This window comes from Pichia membranifaciens, assembly GCF_001661235.1.
Source record: "Pichia membranifaciens NRRL Y-2026 unplaced genomic scaffold PICMEscaffold_2, whole genome shotgun sequence".
Classification (NCBI taxonomy): domain Eukaryota; kingdom Fungi; phylum Ascomycota; class Pichiomycetes; order Pichiales; family Pichiaceae; genus Pichia; species Pichia membranifaciens.
In genome coordinates, this window is record NW_017566983.1 from 788,363 (window position 1) to 806,934 (window position 18,572).

Sequence of the window (18,572 nt, forward strand, 5' to 3'; positions counted from 1 at the left end):
TTTGTATAAGGTATATAAACTAGAAACAAACTTTCTGAGAAGTACAAGCTAAGCGTGTTTAAAACTAATAACATGCGTGATGGAAAGCTATCTATGTGACGGGATCGTTGCAGAGCAGTGAAAAAAAAAAGTGCGAACTTCATTTACCCCCAACACGTATCGGTCACGTGACTGTGTCTTTTGCAAAATCACCAACGTAGCGATCCCATAACCTTTCGTAGTCGTAAAGTAACAGGTGGAAATCTTCCAAAGAAACAGTAGTTCCTGATTGTTTCCGTGTAAATGTTAGATTCCAGTAGTGTTGTGGAGTGAAGAGATGTATTGCCCCGTATTTCGAGCTGGAATCACCGTATTTCTGGGACTCGAGACTATCATCACTGCCTATTAGGGGTTTCTCAAGTTCAATACTTGGATATATGTTTTCTTTATCGCTTGAGTTGTCCAGGTCACTGTCACTATAGTCACTTTCTTGTTTCGCATTAGCAGCCAGAAGTTTCGTTCGCTCAGAATTAAAGATTTCATCGTGCCCTGCAAATGGAGAAATCAAAGCAAGCGGTTTTCTTTGCAACGGTGCTCTGAACCTTTCAAAGGTTTTTTCGGGTGCAATATAGTTCTTAGAGTAAATTTGGTTGAGATTTTCAGCTCGCTCTGTATCTTCGGGGAAACCTGAAGATTCACTAAGTTCTGCCTGTTTTGTTGGATTCAGCTCGTTATCACTGGAAAAATTTCTTTTAGTAAGAACAGTATCACTGATCATTCGAAGACCACCGTACTTGTTTGATTTTTTCTGTAGTTTGGAGTGTTGCAAGTCAATTTTACTGCTACTTACTTGCTCATGTTTGAAGCACTGAAGGTTTTTTCTCTCTGCTTTTGTCTCTGGCAAATCTTTGTATATGGCAAATTCTCTATTAAGCGGATTCTCATATTTATTGCGTGCTCTAATCTCAGATGCGTACTTTTTGAACTTTCTTTCGTCTTCACCCGTTGGCTCATTAACATTCTCAACAAGTGGCTCTGCATTGAACCTCAAATCCTTGACGTCGGTACGGGCTATTTTCTCGAAACTTCTGCCATTTTCCACCATACTCTTATGAGCCAACTTTTATTCCTTGAAACTATTTGCTTTTCTTTCCTTCTTCATATATATGCTAACTACTTTGTTAATACCGTTCGTACTTCGTGCAAGGGGAAACCCATGCAGGGAATCTGATCTATTTCCCTTTTTGGCCAACTCCGTTGCTTGCTTAATACGCCACACTCAATTCAAGTTCGTGGCGCGGTAACATGTTATAAAAAAGTATTTTATTCTAACTTTTTTTTCACATCTTTTCTGATATTTTTCACTGTGTTTGAAGCACGTAAATAGAACATCTTTGAACGGTATAGTTCGATATTTCTGTTATTATAAACCAGAATATAATACCTGTGCATAGAACACAATATGGGTAAAGCCAAAAAGACGAGAAAGATTTCCGTGAAAAGGATGGTCAAGGCCGATGACCAGAGAATCAAGAAAAATCAAGATAAAACAAAAGAGCCCGAGGAAGACAAAGAATTGATTAGATCTGTGCCTCAAGTCTCTTCTGCCTTGTTTTTTCAGTATAACCAGTCTATCAAACCTCCATATCAAATTATAATCGATACAAATTTTTTTAATTTTAGTATTCAGAAGAAAATAGACATCGTGAGAGGAATGATGGATTGCTTGCTTGCCAAATGTATACCCATGGTGACGGATTGTGTTTTAGCAGAGTTAGAAAAACTAGGGCACAGATACAGGATAGCACTCACTTTGGCTAAGGATCCAAGAATTCAGCGACTTAAGTGCTCGCACAAAGGTACTTATGCTGATGACTGTATAGTCAGTAGGGTCATTCAAAATAAATGTTACATAGTGGCCACAAATGATGCAGATTTGAAAAGGAGAATAAGAAAGGTTCCTGGTATTCCCGTAATGAGTGTCGGAGGGCATTCATATCTTATCGAAAGACTACCGGACGTGTTTTAATCGTGGCAATATACCACATCAATCATGAATCAGGGATCGTTAAAACTTGGAATAAAATCTGCAAAAAAGAAATTAAATAGCTATGTATACATTTAAGTATAAAAAGTCGCATGACTACCACTTATAGGGCTTGTCAGGGCAATGGCCCTTCCAAAGTGAATTTCTCATTTTCCTGCATACTATTTCTATAGTAAGAAAGAAAGTGAGATCGAGAATCATGCCGGCGCTAACATTTGAGGCTCGACTGCGAAAGACGATAGACATGCGCCTTCGAGCTCTGGTGTAACTAACTACTCTGCTAGGGCCTTCTTTAGAGGTTATCATTGTATGTCATTGCAATCGTATTAGATCAGCAACCAAAATGACATCAGACGAAGACATCAGCATGACGAATAATTCCGACGATAAGTCCTCTGCAAACCTTGCTGATCTGCACGAATTCACCAACGTCGCACACCCAGCACACTCTACAAAGGTTCCGCCACCTCCGCCTCCACCACGTCACCCAACGCAGCCATTATCACCAGATTCTGCACCTCCTTCTTACACTTCTCTGAATGATGACTTTAAAGAGTTTCCAAACCATCTGATGGCAAGACCTAAGACAAACATCTTTCTTGACACAGAAATAAGAGAAAAACTAACATCCTCACTAAATCAGTATAATCCAGCTATTGAGTCTACTGCTGATGCTGAACAAATCTCGGTTGATGACTATATGTCAAACAAAAGTGACTTTTATACCGAGATATCCAAAATGGTGAGAAAGCAGAATGAATTTGGTGTGTTGTTGCCTTTGAGGTCAGACTTATTTGAGTCATACTTGGCCGCCTTTCTAATGGTGCTATCACAAATCCCAAAGTTCAGTAATCTTATATTGAAACATGAATTCTTGCTACTTGGATACAAACCAAATTGGTGGAATAGGGAAAAATGCTCAGATAATCCGTTGTTACTACAAGAAGTGCAACGTTTGATTGCCTTTCTAAATGGTAATTCTAACAGATCATTTGCGTCCTTATTCAATATAATCAATTGTGCAAATAAGTTGGTTAATGAAGAAATTGAATCTGGATCTGATTTCCAGAACTTCATTATGGGTAACATTGTAACTTCAGTATCATCTATTGATCCCTCTTCAAAGAAGCCCCTTGAAGATATGTTCAAAGTAGTTGGAGGATATAACACCGATGTGAGTTCAGGAGAAGAAGAATATTACAATATACCCATAACGAATGATGATTTATGTCCTGACTTGTATCAAACCATTCACAGACAGTTTTTCCAAGATGACAATGATAGCTTTTCGGATCGTATTTTCTTACATACACTTCCAGACGTATTGACAATCGTGTTTGAGCCCGGCATGAATAATTTGGCTGGTGGATTCAAGGTTGAAGAAAAATTTTACCCACAGATATACTCTTTGGAACATAGTGATATCCTTCTTAAAGTTGACAATGAACTACAAAGTATCAAACTGAGGCAGAGGGATTTGATTCAGGAAACTTTCCAATTAAGAGCTTTCAATGGTAAAAGTGTCCAGAGGCTATTAGCAGAAACCTCTAAACATTTGAAGTCAGAATCAATAAAGTTTGGTGAGGAAGAGTTGGAATTTGAAGAGCAAGGCGGTGAAAGCGGCAAGAAGGGTAACCTAAATGTTTGTTCCGAAAAAGACAAATATTCTGCCGCTGGTCAAAGCATAGAAATGATACTTTCACACGTAGGAGACGTGCTCAAACGTTCCACCGAGGAAATCAAGACGTTGAATGAAAGAACCGCCATTTTGCAGGCCAGTAAGTATAATATTGACAAACTATTAGATTCGACAGCAAAAGCGACGTTTGAGCCGTGGGTGCTCACCGGCGTTATATTGAATCCCGTTCAGTTTTACTATCGTGAAAAGAAAAGTAATGATTGGGTTGGAATTAGCATTTCTTTCGAAACATGCAAAAGCTACACAACATCCAGGCTTTCCTTTGATGACATTCAGAGTCTGGCGAAAAAATACACTGAATATGATTTTGGAGAGGGGATGGTTTTGGTTTATGTGAGGGAATCTGTTTTCTACACTGGGGAGTTTTCTCCGTTGAATCACACTCTACAAAGTTTCATTGATAAAGATAACGCGAAACTAAAGGAGCAAATGGATATTTTGACTAGAAACGACTTCTCGGACTTTTACGAAGCAAAGAGTACGGTATCTTCTTCCAATTCAAGTGTTGTGGAGACAAGCCAGAACGGTGAACGCAAGGAAGCAGGAGGCCCTGTGGCCAATGCTGACCCCTTCGTAGATCAATAATTTGGAAAAGGAGAAAACAATTGTTGAAGATAATGTTTAATAGTATATATTATCCGAACCCGGAAAAAAAACTACGGATGTAAAAATTGGAGCCGATCGGCGCTAAAAAAGAAAGCTCTTAATTCAACCCGTGCACCAGGATTATTACCTCGCACAAATGTCACGTACCGTGTACGTGTCCTTCCCAGATCTCAATTTTGCAGAAAGTCGTAGAATGTGGATGGCGAGTGTGGTTGAATTTTGGTCCTTTTTTTCAGTTAGTGTTCTCGGGGTTGTGAAACCTTTTGCTACATGATTGTTGGCAATTTGAAGATTTGATTCTTCGGATTTGGACTTTTTTGTTTGTCTTTCTGTATCGAACACAAAATGGCATCTCGTTTTTTCGCTACTGCCTTGAGAACATTCAACAGAGCTTCTGGTAAGTTTCAGTTTAGTATCGTTCCTGTTGCCAACCTTCGATGAAGCAGTAAGGAAAATATTGGAAGAAGCAAAGATGAAAGAAATGTAATACTAACGCCTCCTTTGTTTATATTCTTCTTATTACGTGCAGTTGCTAATGTTCCAAGATTTGCACCAAGAGCTGCTGTAAGATTTGCATCTTTCGACAGATCCAAGCCTCATGTTAACATTGGTACCATTGGTCACGTCGATCATGGTAAAACTACCTTGACTGCTGCCATCACCAAGGTTTTATCCGAAAATGGTGGTGCTGATTTCTTGGACTACTCTTCCATTGATAAGGCTCCAGAGGAGAGAGCAAGAGGTATCACTATCTCCACTGCTCACGTCGAGTACGAGACTGGTAAGAGACATTACTCCCATGTTGACTGTCCAGGACATCAAGATTATATCAAGAACATGATCACTGGTGCTGCTCAAATGGATGGTGCCATTATTGTTGTTGCTGCTACTGACGGACAAATGCCTCAAACCAAGGAACATTTGTTGTTGGCCAGACAAGTTGGTGTCCAACACTTGGTTGTTTTTGTCAACAAGTGTGACACTATTGACGACCCAGAAATGTTGGAATTGGTTGAAATGGAAATGAGAGAATTGCTTTCTGAATACGGTTTTGATGGTGACAACACCCCAGTCATCATGGGCTCTGCCTTGATGGCCTTGGAGGGCAAAAAGCCTGAAATCGGTAAGGAGTCGATCATGAAGTTGATGGACTCTGTTGACACTTGGATTCCTACTCCTCAAAGAGACTTGGAAAAGCCATTCTTGCTCCCAATCGACGAAGTTTTCTCTATCTCTGGTAGAGGTACTGTTGTTTCCGGTACTGTTGAAAGAGGTACCTTGAAGAAGGGTGAGGAAATCGAGATTGTCGGTGGTAAGGATGGTGCTGTCAAGACCACTGTCACCGGTATTGAGATGTACCACAAGGAGTTGGACCAAGCCCAAGCTGGTGACACGCCAGGTATCTTGTTGAGAGGTGTCAAGAGAGAACAAGTCAAGAGAGGTCAAATTTTGGCCAAGCCAGGTTCCGTCAAGGCATACAAGAAGTTCTTGGCCTCCTTGTACATCTTGACCAAGGAAGAAGGTGGTAGACACACTCCTTTCTCCGAGAACTACAGACCACAGATGTACATCAGAACTACCAACGTGAACGTCACGTTGAAGTTTCCAGACACCGAGGAGGATCACTCCAAGCAGGTTGCTCCAGGAGACAACATCGAGATGGTTGTCGAGTTGTTGTACCCGGTTGTTTTGGAGGTTGGCCAGAGATTCAACTTGAGAGAATCCGGTAAGACTGTCGGTACTGGTATGATCACCAGAGTTTACGAAGAGTAGGTTTGCGGTTCGCCTTGCGTTGATAGATGATGCCGAGGCGCGTTGCTGTACTATCCATATATATACACAACGAGCCGACTCGTTTTATTTTCATGTTTATAGTATATCAATACACTCCCTACGTACGTACCTACGTACGTACCTACGTACGTGCCGAACTCAGTCTGCCGCGCATCCTCTGCGCTTGTGTTTATTTCCGTTCCCCGCGGACGCGTCTGCCGCTGTCGCCACGTCAACAGTGCCGCCAACGGCGACTGCCGTGCTGGCTATACTAGCAAAGCCAGCAGCACGGCACAAGGACAGGAATCTTACGGATCGCCCCCACACCAATGCTGGCCAACCGCCAGCCCCAACACCAGCGGCAGCAACAGCGGCAAAGTCCCTCCGGGTTCTCACCGGGTTCTCACCGGGTTCTCCCCGGGTTCTCCCCGGGTTTCCGTCTGTTTCGTCCAAAAAAAAAGACCCTACACAGTAGACGAAATTGGCGGGCGAGAGACCTCCCCCCTCGCTCGTCCTGTTGGCTTCCCCCGCCTCTTCCCCCGCGGTCGCACTGCAGCCTGGGGAAAATGCAAACCCTAAACCGCAGCACGGCACAATGCCGCCCCGCGCCCGCGCGAGTCGCCCCGCACGCTCTCGTTCGCTCCCCCACGCCTCTCCAGATTCTGGCGCAATGACGTGTGAGGCACAGCCATCGACGTAGTCTCGCAGCGGTGTGGGGGCGTGCGGTGTCCTTGGCTGCTGTCTGGCCTTCTCCTGTCAGCGCTGCCCTACTGTGGGCTACCCTGCCTTGCGGGATAAATACGGACGGCGGTGACATGTGTAGTTAATCCGGCCGATGTGGGCCCGGATGGGAAGTAGGCTACACGAACGGGTGTTCGTCCGCTCCCTGTAAGGTCGGAGACCATCTCGGACGCTTCGGGCGCCTCGGACACCTCGGACACCACCTGGTTCCCCGGAAAATACATGCACCCACCCGCTGACCTTTCCCCCTTCTCACCAAAACACACCACCCCGACACCACGAGAGGCGCAAACGCAGACCCTCGGTCACCGCCAACCAAAGCCGGCATCTGCGCCGGCCGCAGGAGTCAGCGTTCTCGTGACGGAACAACTCCACTTGGCGCCAGCCGCCAACAGCTGATTCCGGATTATCCTTGCTCGCGGGAGAACAAACAAGGCCGAAGGGCGGAAATCACCCGCCTCCGCGCAGGCTATTGGGCCCCTATCCTCCGAGCAGGCTCGCGCCTGGCGAGGCAAGCACGCCTTTGTTCTTTTTCTTTTTTTTGCTGGCGGGGCGTGTCAGCGCCCAGCACGGAAAAACTCGCCAGCGAGCACCGCAGAAACAGAACAGAGCAGGCCTCCCACACGATAGCGTTTAAATATTTTGACTTTTCCACTTTTTTCCTTCTTGCCTGCTCCACATTCTTCTGTTCCTGCTCGGGTTGGAGGTACTACTTCCCCAGTCTTTCTTCTCTCTTTCCTTTGCCCTCCTTCTCTTCTTTTTTTCTTCTTCCTTCTCTCGAACAAAGTTGCTAACATTATTTGCTTAGACACTCTGTTACATCTTTCCGCATACACACATATATAACAACACAAAGATGTCCTCGAGTTCCCTGTCTGAAAAGCCAGCAAACAACTTCGAGCACCTGAACTCTCCGGAGGAGGAGTCTTCAGACGAACAACACAACTACGATGCCGCTGTTGCCGCACAGGCAAACGTCGTGCCAAACACATCCAAATCTAAGTATGTTATGCCAGCTTTCTTGTGCCTCATGATTGCTTTCGGTGGTTTCGTCTTTGGCTGGGATACCGGTACGATTTCCGGTTTTGTCAACATGCCTGAGTTCCAGCACAGATTTGGTCAGATTGGGGGTAACGGCCAGTATTACTTATCCAAGGCCAGAACCGGATTAATGGTGTCCATCTTCAACATTGGTTGTGCCATTGGTGGTGTCACCTTAGGTAAGACTGCAGACATGTACGGTAGAAAAAAAGGTTTGATGATCACCATGGTGGTTTATATTGTTGGTATTATCATTCAAATTGCTTCCGTCAAGTCCTGGGTCCAGTACTTCATCGGTAGAATTATCTCCGGTTTAGGTGTTGGTGCCGTCTCCGTTTTGGCCCCTATGTTCATTTCAGAAACCTCTCCAAAGGCCATCAGAGGGTCTTTGGTCTCCATGTATCAGTTGATGATTACGTTAGGTATCTTCCTTGGTTACTGTACGACCTACGGTACCTACCACGGCTACGTGGACTCCAGACAATGGAGAATTCCATTGGGTCTCTCTTTCGCATGGGCCTTATTGATGATTGTCGGTATGGTTTTTACTCCTGAGTCTCCAAGATACTTGATTGAAGTTGGCAGAATCGAGGAGGCTAAGGCTTCTCTCGCTAAGGTCAACAAGACTGAGGCCGATAGTGACTTTGTCCTCAGCGAATTAGACGTTTTGGTTGCTGCCATCGAGCTTGAGCAAAGCGCAGGTAACGCTTCTTGGGGTGAACTTTTCACCGGTAAGCCAAAGATCTTCTACAGATTGATGGTTGGTGTCTTCTTGCAATCTCTGCAACAATTGTCAGGTGACAACTACTTTTTTTACTACGGTACTACTATTTTCAAGTCTGTCGGTTTGGAGGATTCCTTTGAAACCTCCATGGTCTTGGGTGTCATCAACTTTGCCTCCACTTTCCTGGCTCTATGGGTTGTCGACCATTTTGGTAGAAGAAAGACGTTGATGGGTGGTTCCGCCGGTATGCTAGTCTGTTTGGTCATTTTCGCCTCCATTGGTGTCAAGGACTTGTACATTGACGGTTATGATGGTGAAGCAAGAAAACCAGTTGGTAATGCCATGATTTTCTTGGCATGTTTCTTCATCTTCTTCTTTGCCACCACTTGGGGTCCATGCGTTTTCGTTGTTGTCTCCGAAACCTACCCATTGAGAATTAGATCTAAGGGTATGGCCATTGCTTCTGCAGCTAATTGGATCTGGGGTTTCTTGATTGCATTCTTCACTCCCTTCATCACTAACGCTATTCACTTCGCTTACGGTTACGTGTTCTTTGGCTGTGTCCTATTTTCCTTCTTCTTTGTCTTTGCCTTTGTTCCAGAAACTAAGGGTCTCAGCTTGGAAGATGTCGATGAATTGTACACAAATTACACTCCAGGTTTGGCATTCATGAACTCTTTCAGGAAAGAAAAGTTGGAAGAAAAGCATGCTGATTTGGATAACTCGCCAAACGTTTAAACTCACATTTTTCAAACTTGATTCCCTTTTTCTTTCCCTTTCCCCTTAATGACACGATAAACCAAAGAGCTTCTCTTCATCGAATGCATGTATATTAATTATTAGTTAGTATTTAGTTATTGTTACTACAAAAATATCTATAGATAACCTAAATTATTGATTTCATCCTCATAAAAACGAGTCTAAAAAGTTGATCTCCATAATGGTAAATTTCTTGAAAAGTTGAACGGCTCTTGTGAGTTTGGCATCACTCAAACAGTTGACTCTGAACTTAGTATTCAAGTCTGCTTCACCCTTTATCCAGGCAGAAGAATACCACTCCGACTGGTTTTGCTTTAGCCAATCTTCGTATAATTCTATTTTCGTGTCATCACTACAGATATCACCGACCTTCGGGTAATGCTTAACATTTGCGCATGCTGCAAGATATCCATAGAAACAGGGGGTCAAAGAGACTGCAATGTCAAAAACATCACCTGCATCTTTGGCAACATCTAGCAGAGCGTCAACGTATACTTGACATTCCTTGGTTGCCTTCAACTTTTCAATTAACTTATCAGAATAGCCTAGCTTCTTCAGTATTGTTGTATATTTGGAAATCTCTTGCGCCATGGTTGTCAATTTATCAACAACTGCACACAAATCCTCCTTCCATGATCCTTTGGCCGCCATGTACATGATTATATGTGAGTAGTTGGATAGGTAAATCACATTTTGTTCAACAAATTTAGTGAAGTTTTCCAACGGAAGTGAGTAATCTCCAACTTTTTTCATGAAGGGATGATGTGTGTATTTCTCCCAAAAGGGACTTATTTCTGGATGATTACACATATATTGCACTGCTTGGCCTTCCTTGAAAGGCAGAGCATATTTTTCATCGTTTACCAAAACTTCATAATTATACTGTCTGACACTTTGTAAATGGTTAAGTGGGCCATGTCCAGATCCGATATTGGGAGCAGTTTTGATCCCATTTTGAACGTAAGTGATACTGTTGCCAACTGCATTGATCAAAGACAATCCATGGGCCAGATTGGAGGCGATGGCAGAGGCCAAAGTACAGCCAGTACCATGAGTACTTGACGAATCCAGCATTTCCGAGTAGAACACATAATATGTATTTTTCTCTGAGATATAGAGAACGTCTGTCAACAATTTAGCATCATTCTTCCACCGCTGATGTCCACCCTTAACCAAAACATTTTTGATTTTTGTTAGTTTATGAATTTGGTTGCAAATGGAGAAAACATCTTCCAGTGCTTCCAAGCAATTTCCATTGTACTGGACTTTACCGCTCAAGGTATTAATAATTGCCTTGGCCTCAATTAAGTTTGGAGTGATCACTGTGGTATAGGGTGCAAGATACCGAGTTAAAATTTCCAAAATCTTATTGTTAACAAAATCGTAACCTGAGGTACTAACCATGACTGGATCAACAACCAAATTTCCATGAAAATGATATTTATCTAGTGCATTCTTTATTTCCGGAATAGACTCTTCTGTCAATATACCTGTCTTTATTGAATCGATATAGATATCAGAGAAATTCTCTTCCAAAATCGATGAAGTCATTGTTCCTGGAATATTTGTAACATCACAAACACCTTTTGTATTCTGTGCAGTAAGAATGACAATATTGGTCAGCGCATAACATTTATGAGTGGTTATAGTTTTAATATCTGCCTCAATACCTGCTCCCCCGGAGGAGTCAGAACCGGCAATTGTCATCACAGTAGGGATCTTTTGATCCCTGAGCGGGGTGATTGATTCTAATTCACCATGGTCATCCAAATGTATCTCTTTGACTTGATACTGATTCATTGCAAAATGTGGTTCAATTGTATTTATAGACTCTTATCCTGGGTTTTTTTGCCATTCGGCGTATTGTTGATTCAAATTTATTTTAGTCCAAAAATCAGTATTTGATTTTTCAGCCGAGGCCACTCAAGTCAGGAATCATCAAGCGACTATCAGTTGTTTGCATGACTCACGACAATAAATTCATTCTGTAGACAGATCATAGGAGCACAGAATGTGGAGCAAATCAGACATAGATTACTCAGTGTATTTAGTAACCATCAATGAGCTGGTTCCGGAGGGATTGACCATTTATGATCAAGTTGAGAAATCGTTGCAAAATGGTTCCACTATTGTTCAGCTACGAGAGAAAGAATTGGACACTGGTGCATTCATTGACAGGGCAAGAAAAATTCATGAAATAACCCAGAAATATGGTGTTCCACTAATTATTAATGATAGAGTTGATATTGCAATGGCAGTAGATGCCGAAGGAGTTCATGTTGGCCAAGATGACATGGACCCTGTTTTGGTAAGGGAAATGATTGGAAATGACAAAATTTTGGGCGTTTCTACTAGATGTGAGGAAGAATTAATGAAAGTTATTAATTCTCCGGCATTAATTGACTACGTAGGAATGGGCACTGTTTACTCTACATCCACCAAAATAGTAAAACGGGCTCCACTAGGGCCAGCTGGTGTCAAGGAGTTGCTTAAGGTTATTTCCCTGAACAAGCCAAAATTGAAAAGTGTAATTATAGGCGGTTTGAATAAGTATAATATCGCATGGACTTTATCTTCGTGCGCATATCAAGGGCTGAACACTAATGGTGTTGCGGTTGTCTCTTGCATAATGGGGCAATCTGATGCTGGTTTAGAAACCAAAGAAATATTGGAAAGTGTTCGTCTCGGTTACGGAAAATCACTGGCTGAAAATCAAGTTGTCAATATCAAGCAAGAAGCAGCTGTTGTTCACTTCATTACTAATTCAGTTGCAAAATACTTTTCTGCAAATATTTGCATAGCAGCTGGCGGTTCTCCTATAATGTCTGAACTCGCCGATGAATTCAAATCATTTTCTAAGATCCCAAAAATTGGACTAGTACTCAACACTGGAACGCCTACCTCTTCTTCCATTGGCATTTACAAAGCAGCAATAAAGGCATATAATTCTCAGATGAAGCCAATCATTTATGATCCAGTTGCATGTGGTGCTACTAAAGGAAGACAGGAAATCATGCAGGAGGTTCTGTCGGCCGGACAATTTACTGTTATTAAAGGTAACTTGGCTGAAATCTGCACTGTTGCCGGAGTCGATGGAAGTAAAATGAGGGGTGTTGATTCGGTAATGGAAGTTGCTATTGAGGAAATAGTTCCAATCATTTCAAAACTAGCCACTAATAAGAAATGTGTTATAGTCATGACAGGCGAAACTGATATCGTTGTTGACGGTATCATACCCACACCTGAGCCAAGAGTCACTTTAGTCAAAGGCGGTAATCCCTTAATGGCCGAGATAACGGGCTCTGGATGCGCATTAGGTGGCGTTATAGCTGCTTATGTCGCCTCAACCTCTTTCCATAACGCCTACGAAGCTACTGTCAAAGCAGTGACATTGTATAAAAATGCAGGATATGAAGCTGGAAATATCAGTAGAGGGCCAGGAAGCTTCACAGCTAACTTTTTAGACGAACTCTACTGTATGAAGCAGAGAAATGATAAAAGCGATGGGAATCTATCATGAGTGAATTCATGGTATAACTATAGCGTATATAATTACTTATTTAGAATGGCAATTTACTTTGTGTCTTATCAGCCGTTGAAGGGGTAGCTTTTTTGGGCTTACTTTTGTCGTTCTTGCTCCTGTCGGATCTTTTCAGCAAGCGCTCACCATAAGATTCTTCAAAGTCCTGGTTAATTTTGGTTTCCAAGTCCAACGCCACATGAAAATCTTGATGTGTCTGCCACTCCAATAGGTCAATGGCTTCATCGCATCTATTGCAAATACGCTTACTATCTTCATCAGCAACCTCATCAATTTTCGGTACATCGGATTGGTCCTTCGAAGACAAAAAATAATCTAGTGTGTCTTTTTTTACAGTAGAAGCAATGTCAGATCTTCCCTCAAAAGTTTCAACCGGATCCAGCTTTCGCTTTTTCACATTAGGCATTAAGTCATCAAGCGTGTTTACCCCATTCATGTCTACGAAATTTGATACCGAAAGACTGGCATTATATATGGGAAACATCTTGTGGTTGGGGGATTGTTCTTTCCATAAAATTTCGAGGTTTTGAAAAAGTTCAAGCGAAGTGGTGTAATACAACTGACGGAGTAGCTCATAGTCCTTCGGAGGTCGATTCAACGTGCATTGCTTGGAATGTCGTGTCCCCGAGCTGCCTAAAACGGATAAGGTCATTTTCGTCGGCCTTGAAATTGTGTTATATTCGTCATCCAAATCTTGAATTCGAAGAATCAACTCCCCGATAAAAACATTAATCCAAGGTATTAGATCTGCCTTCTTGTAAATTGATTGTCTGAAGTTTTTATTTGCTGCCATGGACTTCAGCAGCTCTCTTTCTTCTAACGGAAGAGCATATTCTCCTCGAATCATTAGGAAAATTTTAGATGCAAGATCATAGTTTTTATCCAAGGCCTGAGCTAATTCGGTAGGTGATGAATATTGATCCCTTATCGAGCTTATTGAAATATCCTCGCCAAGCGTTTCCTTCACATAACTACCAGTTTTGCCACCCATAGACCAGAAGTCAGTCAACCTGAAATATTTTAAAAAACCTGGAACGGAGTCATTTCGTACTATCGTCTGTTGATCCGGCTTTTTGAACCCACTAGCAAGCTTCGCAATCGTCTTCACTTTTCCCACTCCACCCGAAGTCTTATACCCAAGTTGTTCCTCAACTTTCTTTCTCAATTCGTAGCAAATCATCGAACCCACCAAGATCACAAGATCGTCCCAATCTTCGACTAGGAAGGAACTGTCTTCATCTGCTATCGCCGACTCATTCTCAGCATCATCCTTTTTCGCTATGATATATCCCTTAAAGTCAATACCCTGCGGTAAATGATCAATTGGCTTCAATGTGTCCGATTTGCTTGTCATTCCTTCCAGTATATTCGGAAACAAGGTGAGTATTCGCCTGAATACTAGCCTTCCTAGATCCATGAAACTCTCATCGACACTTGCCTTTTCCACCAGGTCACACTCACTTCTGAAGATATTCAAAACCTTTTTTCCCTCTCGACGGTAAGGATCAAGTGATACCTTATGGGTAGCTGGAGAGGGCATGTGGTCAACATACTTCCAAAAAGGTTCGCCCTTTTTGAAAACTGCAGTGTGGGCAGGTATAAGGTTTGGGCATTTCTGTTTTGCCTGTTCAAGTCTGTCCATCCTCGTTATTCCATAATCACGAGCAGCATATGAAACAGCAATCAAAGTATTCCATTGCACACAAACGACAGGGTCCTGTTCAGAAAGTCCCAACCTCAACTGTTCACATTGAGCAAAGAACGCGTTAAGATCTATGTGGCAAATAACAGCCAACGGGCTCTGGTACGCTTTTCTGCTGTCATTCAAGTCCAGCAAATTCTTATAGGTGAATTCAGATTTATTCTTGAACCTCAACACCGCCATTCCTACCACCTTAATCGCCAGTTCATTCCTGGAATCTCAAATCTCACCTCAAAGGCGGATTCATGCAAGTGGCGAAGTAGAATTTCCCTTTTCGGCTGCACATCTTACCCGGCGCCTTAACAAGAAACCCTCTTTTCTGTTTTTTTAAAAAGTTTTTGCATTTTCCTCCCCTGGCTATAAAAGGCACGGCTCTCCCAGTTTTTTACCAACAAACACGTTACGCTCATAACCGAAAGTTGTATCAAACTGCAGATTATATTAAACAAGGGACCTTACCATTCTGCAGAGCAGCAAGAATGCTGGTTTGAGGAATGGAGGTTCTTTGAAAAATTCGGCGGTTTTTACCCCTACTAAAATTTTTCATTTTGTTGTTTTTCATGGTTGATAGAACTTAATATACTGTGATGACCAACTGTCGCCCCAAACGGATATTACATGACAGATTCGACAAGCCAAACACTGAAAATTCTGATACGTATATTAAGTTTTACCAACCTGTTTTTATCTGTGCCTCATAGACGCTCTCTATAATATTTCCTCTTCGTGCCATATGGTATCTATGCGTCTGGAGTTCCAGTTCGTAGTTACCCGTGGCGAGCGCCCCCTAACCTCCTTTTCGCTTCGCCTTATCTCTCGTGATGTAATAACAAATGTATTTCCATGCTAATCATGAAGTGGTACCTCTGGTACTGTAAGATTAAACTTATTCGGATACTTTCTGAAGAGATAAGAGCCCGTAGGTTAACCAATATACCCACTTACTCTTGAGATTCTAATCACGTGATACGGCCATAGGCTTATTATGCCGGACGTGTCAGAATTTTTTCCATTTTGAACGTGTTGTTTTCTTTTCCGAGTTTAGGACGGTGGACTTCGGGAAGAAGAAGCAAAATCGGAGTATTCTAAAAGTAGGATAGGAACACTTATGTTGTAGCATTAGAAAACATGTCTGAAGAAGCTGCTGCAACGATTTCTGCTTTTGATTTTTATCTTCCGCTTCCGTACCGGGTGGTGATACTAATTAATGCAGGTATACTTTTCTGGCATTTGAACCTGCTAACCTGCAGAAATTTTAAGATTGGTGTCTTAAATGTTCTCAAAGTTTCCCCACAGGAGCTGACCTTGTCTAGACTCATTGACAGAAGTCGAAAATGTTTGGTGAACATTACTTTGTCCAACATCTGCAACTATTCAATATATTATTTTTTTGCATCCAACGGCTTTGAGTTGACACTCATCGATTGGCTACCCCTTTTCGGTATTCTTACCACTTTCTTCATTCTATTGCATGATAAATCATCCTTTGAGTCTCAAAGATTATTGCAAACGATGAAAAGAGTCATCAAAGGTGATATCGACATATCCATGAGAAACAATGATATTTTACTAACGGATACATTCACATCATATAACAAAGTCTTGGTGGATTTTCTGGTCTATGTATCTGCATTAGTTCTTGGAATGTCTACATTGCCATCTGGTGCTAATTTATCCAAAGAACTTTCCAAAACTCACTTACAGCTGTACAATATTGATCTACTGCTTGCTAATTTTCCATCTCTTTTGAGATTCAGGCAGTGTTTAAAAGAGTATAATCAAAGTGGGAGGCAGAACATTCGACATTTACTCAATGCAATCAAGTACTCTACAGCATTTTTACCAACCATTTCAATGATCCTTTTTAAGGCTGGGTATTTGAAAACTCGCAATCTTTGGGTATTTTTCACATTCATCAATTCATCTTACTCCCTCTATTGGGATATAACCAACGACTGGAATTTTGGCTTTTTTCTTAAATTTTTATCTGATAAACCAAATGTGAAGCTGTTGAGAAATAAATTGCTATACAGCAAGGAAGCCTACGTTTTAGCCATTATCATAGATTTTCAACTGAGGTTTATATGGGTATATGGTTTAGTATTTGTTGACCCGTCGTCTCCTTCGCCGAGCACGGCAGCCAAATTTTTCACCACTATGTTTGCAACAGAGATGGGTACATTTGTTCTAGAATGCTTGGAGATATTCAGAAGATGGGTCTGGGTCTTCCTGAAGATTGAAACGGAATATGTAATAATGAGCTCTGTTAGCGATTTCATCGAACTCCAAAGTTTTGATTGAGTTGAGATTCTATAGCATTTAGTATACACGATTATTTGGTCGAAAAAATTATATGTAGTCTATTCCTTCTTTCTTTTTTTGAAAGATTTATTTTTTTCTTTCATATTCTTCATCTTCCTCTCAGTCTTGCTTAAGTACCTGAACTTCTTTTTTTTAGGTTTCGACACTTTTTCTTTTTCCTCTGGTGAGTCACTCATTCCCATAAGCCTAGCGTATTTCTTGGCTCTCGTTATTGAACTGCTCAAAACGTCATCCGTCTTTGATAGATCAACATTCATTTTCTTTGTAACCGCATCGAGGTCGAACGTATTAGGATTGTCCAAACTTTCAATTACAACCTCTGACGTTCCAGAGACAGGAGCAGAATCATTATCGATCTCATAGATCTGCTTTTTCAATATTCCTGTAGTCATTTTGTTGCTTTCCCGATCATTTCCTTGGTCATCCTCATCTTTACCATTTCGTTCTTCAATTTCAGTACCTGATTCATTATCGCCTTCCTCAAATCCAACATTTTTCTCTGTCAGTATATCACTGTCGTCATCGCTGGTGTTATCACTACTATTCCCTTCCTGATCCTTTTCCAAAAATGGATTCAACTCCATCGCTTCCTTCATTTCTGCCAACTTCTTCTGTACCTGTAATTTCCTTTCTTCACGAATTCTGGCCCTCTCCTCGAGTCTGTCCTTTTTCGCTTGTTCCTCCAAGTAATCCTGTGCCTTCTTTTTTCTTTCTAATTTACGCTTGTGAAACCCAGTAAGGTAATCTTTACGCTTCTCTTTATCGAAAACCACTTCACTGACTCTGCTTTTAAACTTTTTGGCATCTTTGTAACGTTTACCACCACTAAGAATTTCCCTATTTGGTCTTCCCATACTTGCGGTCACTCTTCTTCCTGCTTCGAATTAACTTCTAGATTGGCTATATATTAAATCCTAAAGAAGAACAGTTTAGATATAACACGAAGCAAGTTTCAGATTAAAACTTTTAAAATTTTGAAAATCCGAAAAACTTCACACTTGATATCAAAGTGATTACATAAGCATGTAACGAATTCTGTAATGCTATAAACGCTTATTCATCTACTTATCATCTGGCTCAATTCCCATCTCATCCATAATACCTCTTAGTGTGGACTGTTTTTGATCTGCAATAAGCTGTATAATCCCCATTCCCAGATCTTTCAACTCGTTGTACTTTTTCAATTGACGGATATGTCGTTTCATTTCTTTATCGTAATCTTTTTGGAACGATTGGTTAAACGAGCCGTCGGTTACACCTTTAACATATCCTTTTTCCCTTGATAACTCATTCGAAAGCTTCAAATGTTCTTCCTTCAACTGTATCAATTCGTGTTCTAGTTTTTCTATTTTGTCTTCAAGCTTGTTGCCTTGTGCCTCAACAAAAATTTCTTTCCGTGATTTTGCCACATCAATCTCGGGGTCTGCGTCAGCGCTACTTATGTTCTCTCCGGCATTTTCTTTATCCTCCATAATAATATATATATCTCTAGAGGTTTAGAACGAAACCTAACTAAATTTTGAGTATAGCCTGCTCGTAAAGACTATGGCTACTGTAAAGAGAATCGCTTCTCTAAAACTATCTAAATAATTATAATAATAATAAAAAAAACACGGAGAGAAATCTCCGGAGCGCAAA

At 41.5% G+C, this 18,572-nt stretch overlaps 11 protein-coding genes across 11 annotated transcripts; 6 read left to right on the plus strand and 5 right to left on the minus strand.

Annotated features, from left to right (window-relative positions):
* Positions 1 to 9: 9 nt before the first annotated feature.
* Positions 10 to 1,112, minus strand: PICMEDRAFT_15337 (hypothetical protein). The gene has a single exon (XM_019160777.1). The coding sequence runs from the start codon at positions 1,082 to 1,084 to the stop codon at positions 164 to 166; it is 921 nt and encodes a 306-aa protein (XP_019018491.1). The 5' UTR covers positions 1,085 to 1,112; the 3' UTR covers positions 10 to 163.
* A 269-nt stretch (positions 1,113 to 1,381) lies between these two features.
* PICMEDRAFT_15338 (hypothetical protein) lies at positions 1,382 to 2,314 on the plus strand. The gene has a single exon (XM_019160778.1). It carries the CDS (start codon positions 1,442 to 1,444, stop codon positions 2,006 to 2,008), a length of 567 nt encoding a protein of 188 aa, XP_019018492.1. The 5' UTR covers positions 1,382 to 1,441; the 3' UTR covers positions 2,009 to 2,314.
* Positions 2,315 to 2,369: 55 nt separating this feature from the next.
* Positions 2,370 to 6,104, plus strand: PICMEDRAFT_71455 (hypothetical protein; the record flags this gene model as incomplete). Its single annotated transcript, XM_019163928.1, has 2 exons — positions 2,370 to 4,251; positions 4,861 to 6,104. The coding sequence occupies 2 exons, from the start codon at positions 2,370 to 2,372 to the stop codon at positions 6,102 to 6,104; spliced, it is 3,126 nt and encodes a 1,041-aa protein (XP_019018493.1).
* PICMEDRAFT_112317 (hypothetical protein) lies at positions 5,996 to 6,443 on the plus strand. Its single transcript, XM_019159772.1, has one exon. It carries the CDS (start codon positions 6,131 to 6,133, stop codon positions 6,377 to 6,379), a length of 249 nt encoding a protein of 82 aa, XP_019018494.1. The 5' UTR covers positions 5,996 to 6,130; the 3' UTR covers positions 6,380 to 6,443.
* Positions 6,444 to 7,701: 1,258 nt separating this feature from the next.
* PICMEDRAFT_71456 (hypothetical protein) lies at positions 7,702 to 9,348 on the plus strand (the record flags this gene model as incomplete). The annotated part of the gene is made up of 1 exon (XM_019163929.1): positions 7,702 to 9,348. The coding sequence occupies one exon, from the start codon at positions 7,702 to 7,704 to the stop codon at positions 9,346 to 9,348; it is 1,647 nt and encodes a 548-aa protein (XP_019018495.1).
* Positions 9,349 to 9,516: 168 nt separating this feature from the next.
* On the minus strand, positions 9,517 to 11,076 carry PICMEDRAFT_71457 (hypothetical protein; the record flags this gene model as incomplete). The annotated part of the gene is made up of 1 exon (XM_019163930.1): positions 9,517 to 11,076. The coding sequence occupies one exon, from the start codon at positions 11,074 to 11,076 to the stop codon at positions 9,517 to 9,519; it is 1,560 nt and encodes a 519-aa protein (XP_019018496.1).
* Positions 11,077 to 11,286: 210 nt separating this feature from the next.
* On the plus strand, positions 11,287 to 13,189 carry PICMEDRAFT_15342 (hypothetical protein). The gene has a single exon (XM_019160779.1). The coding sequence runs from the start codon at positions 11,381 to 11,383 to the stop codon at positions 12,887 to 12,889; it is 1,509 nt and encodes a 502-aa protein (XP_019018497.1). The 5' UTR covers positions 11,287 to 11,380; the 3' UTR covers positions 12,890 to 13,189.
* A 316-nt stretch (positions 13,190 to 13,505) lies between these two features.
* Positions 13,506 to 14,768, minus strand: PICMEDRAFT_19467 (hypothetical protein; the record flags this gene model as incomplete). The annotated part of the gene is made up of 1 exon (XM_019162121.1): positions 13,506 to 14,768. A coding segment is annotated over one exon (1,263 nt), but the record flags the coding sequence as incomplete, so codon positions are not given.
* A 972-nt stretch (positions 14,769 to 15,740) lies between these two features.
* Positions 15,741 to 16,913, plus strand: PICMEDRAFT_71460 (hypothetical protein; the record flags this gene model as incomplete). The annotated part of the gene is made up of 1 exon (XM_019163931.1): positions 15,741 to 16,913. The coding sequence occupies one exon, from the start codon at positions 15,741 to 15,743 to the stop codon at positions 16,911 to 16,913; it is 1,173 nt and encodes a 390-aa protein (XP_019018499.1).
* Positions 16,914 to 16,972: 59 nt separating this feature from the next.
* Positions 16,973 to 17,788, minus strand: PICMEDRAFT_57865 (hypothetical protein; the record flags this gene model as incomplete). Its single annotated transcript, XM_019163260.1, has 1 exon — positions 16,973 to 17,788. The coding sequence occupies one exon, from the start codon at positions 17,786 to 17,788 to the stop codon at positions 16,973 to 16,975; it is 816 nt and encodes a 271-aa protein (XP_019018500.1).
* Positions 17,789 to 17,995: 207 nt separating this feature from the next.
* On the minus strand, positions 17,996 to 18,406 carry PICMEDRAFT_10385 (hypothetical protein; the record flags this gene model as incomplete). The annotated part of the gene is made up of 1 exon (XM_019159662.1): positions 17,996 to 18,406. One exon carries the CDS (start codon positions 18,404 to 18,406, stop codon positions 17,996 to 17,998), a length of 411 nt encoding a protein of 136 aa, XP_019018501.1.
* Between the last annotated feature and the right edge of the window lie 166 nt (positions 18,407 to 18,572).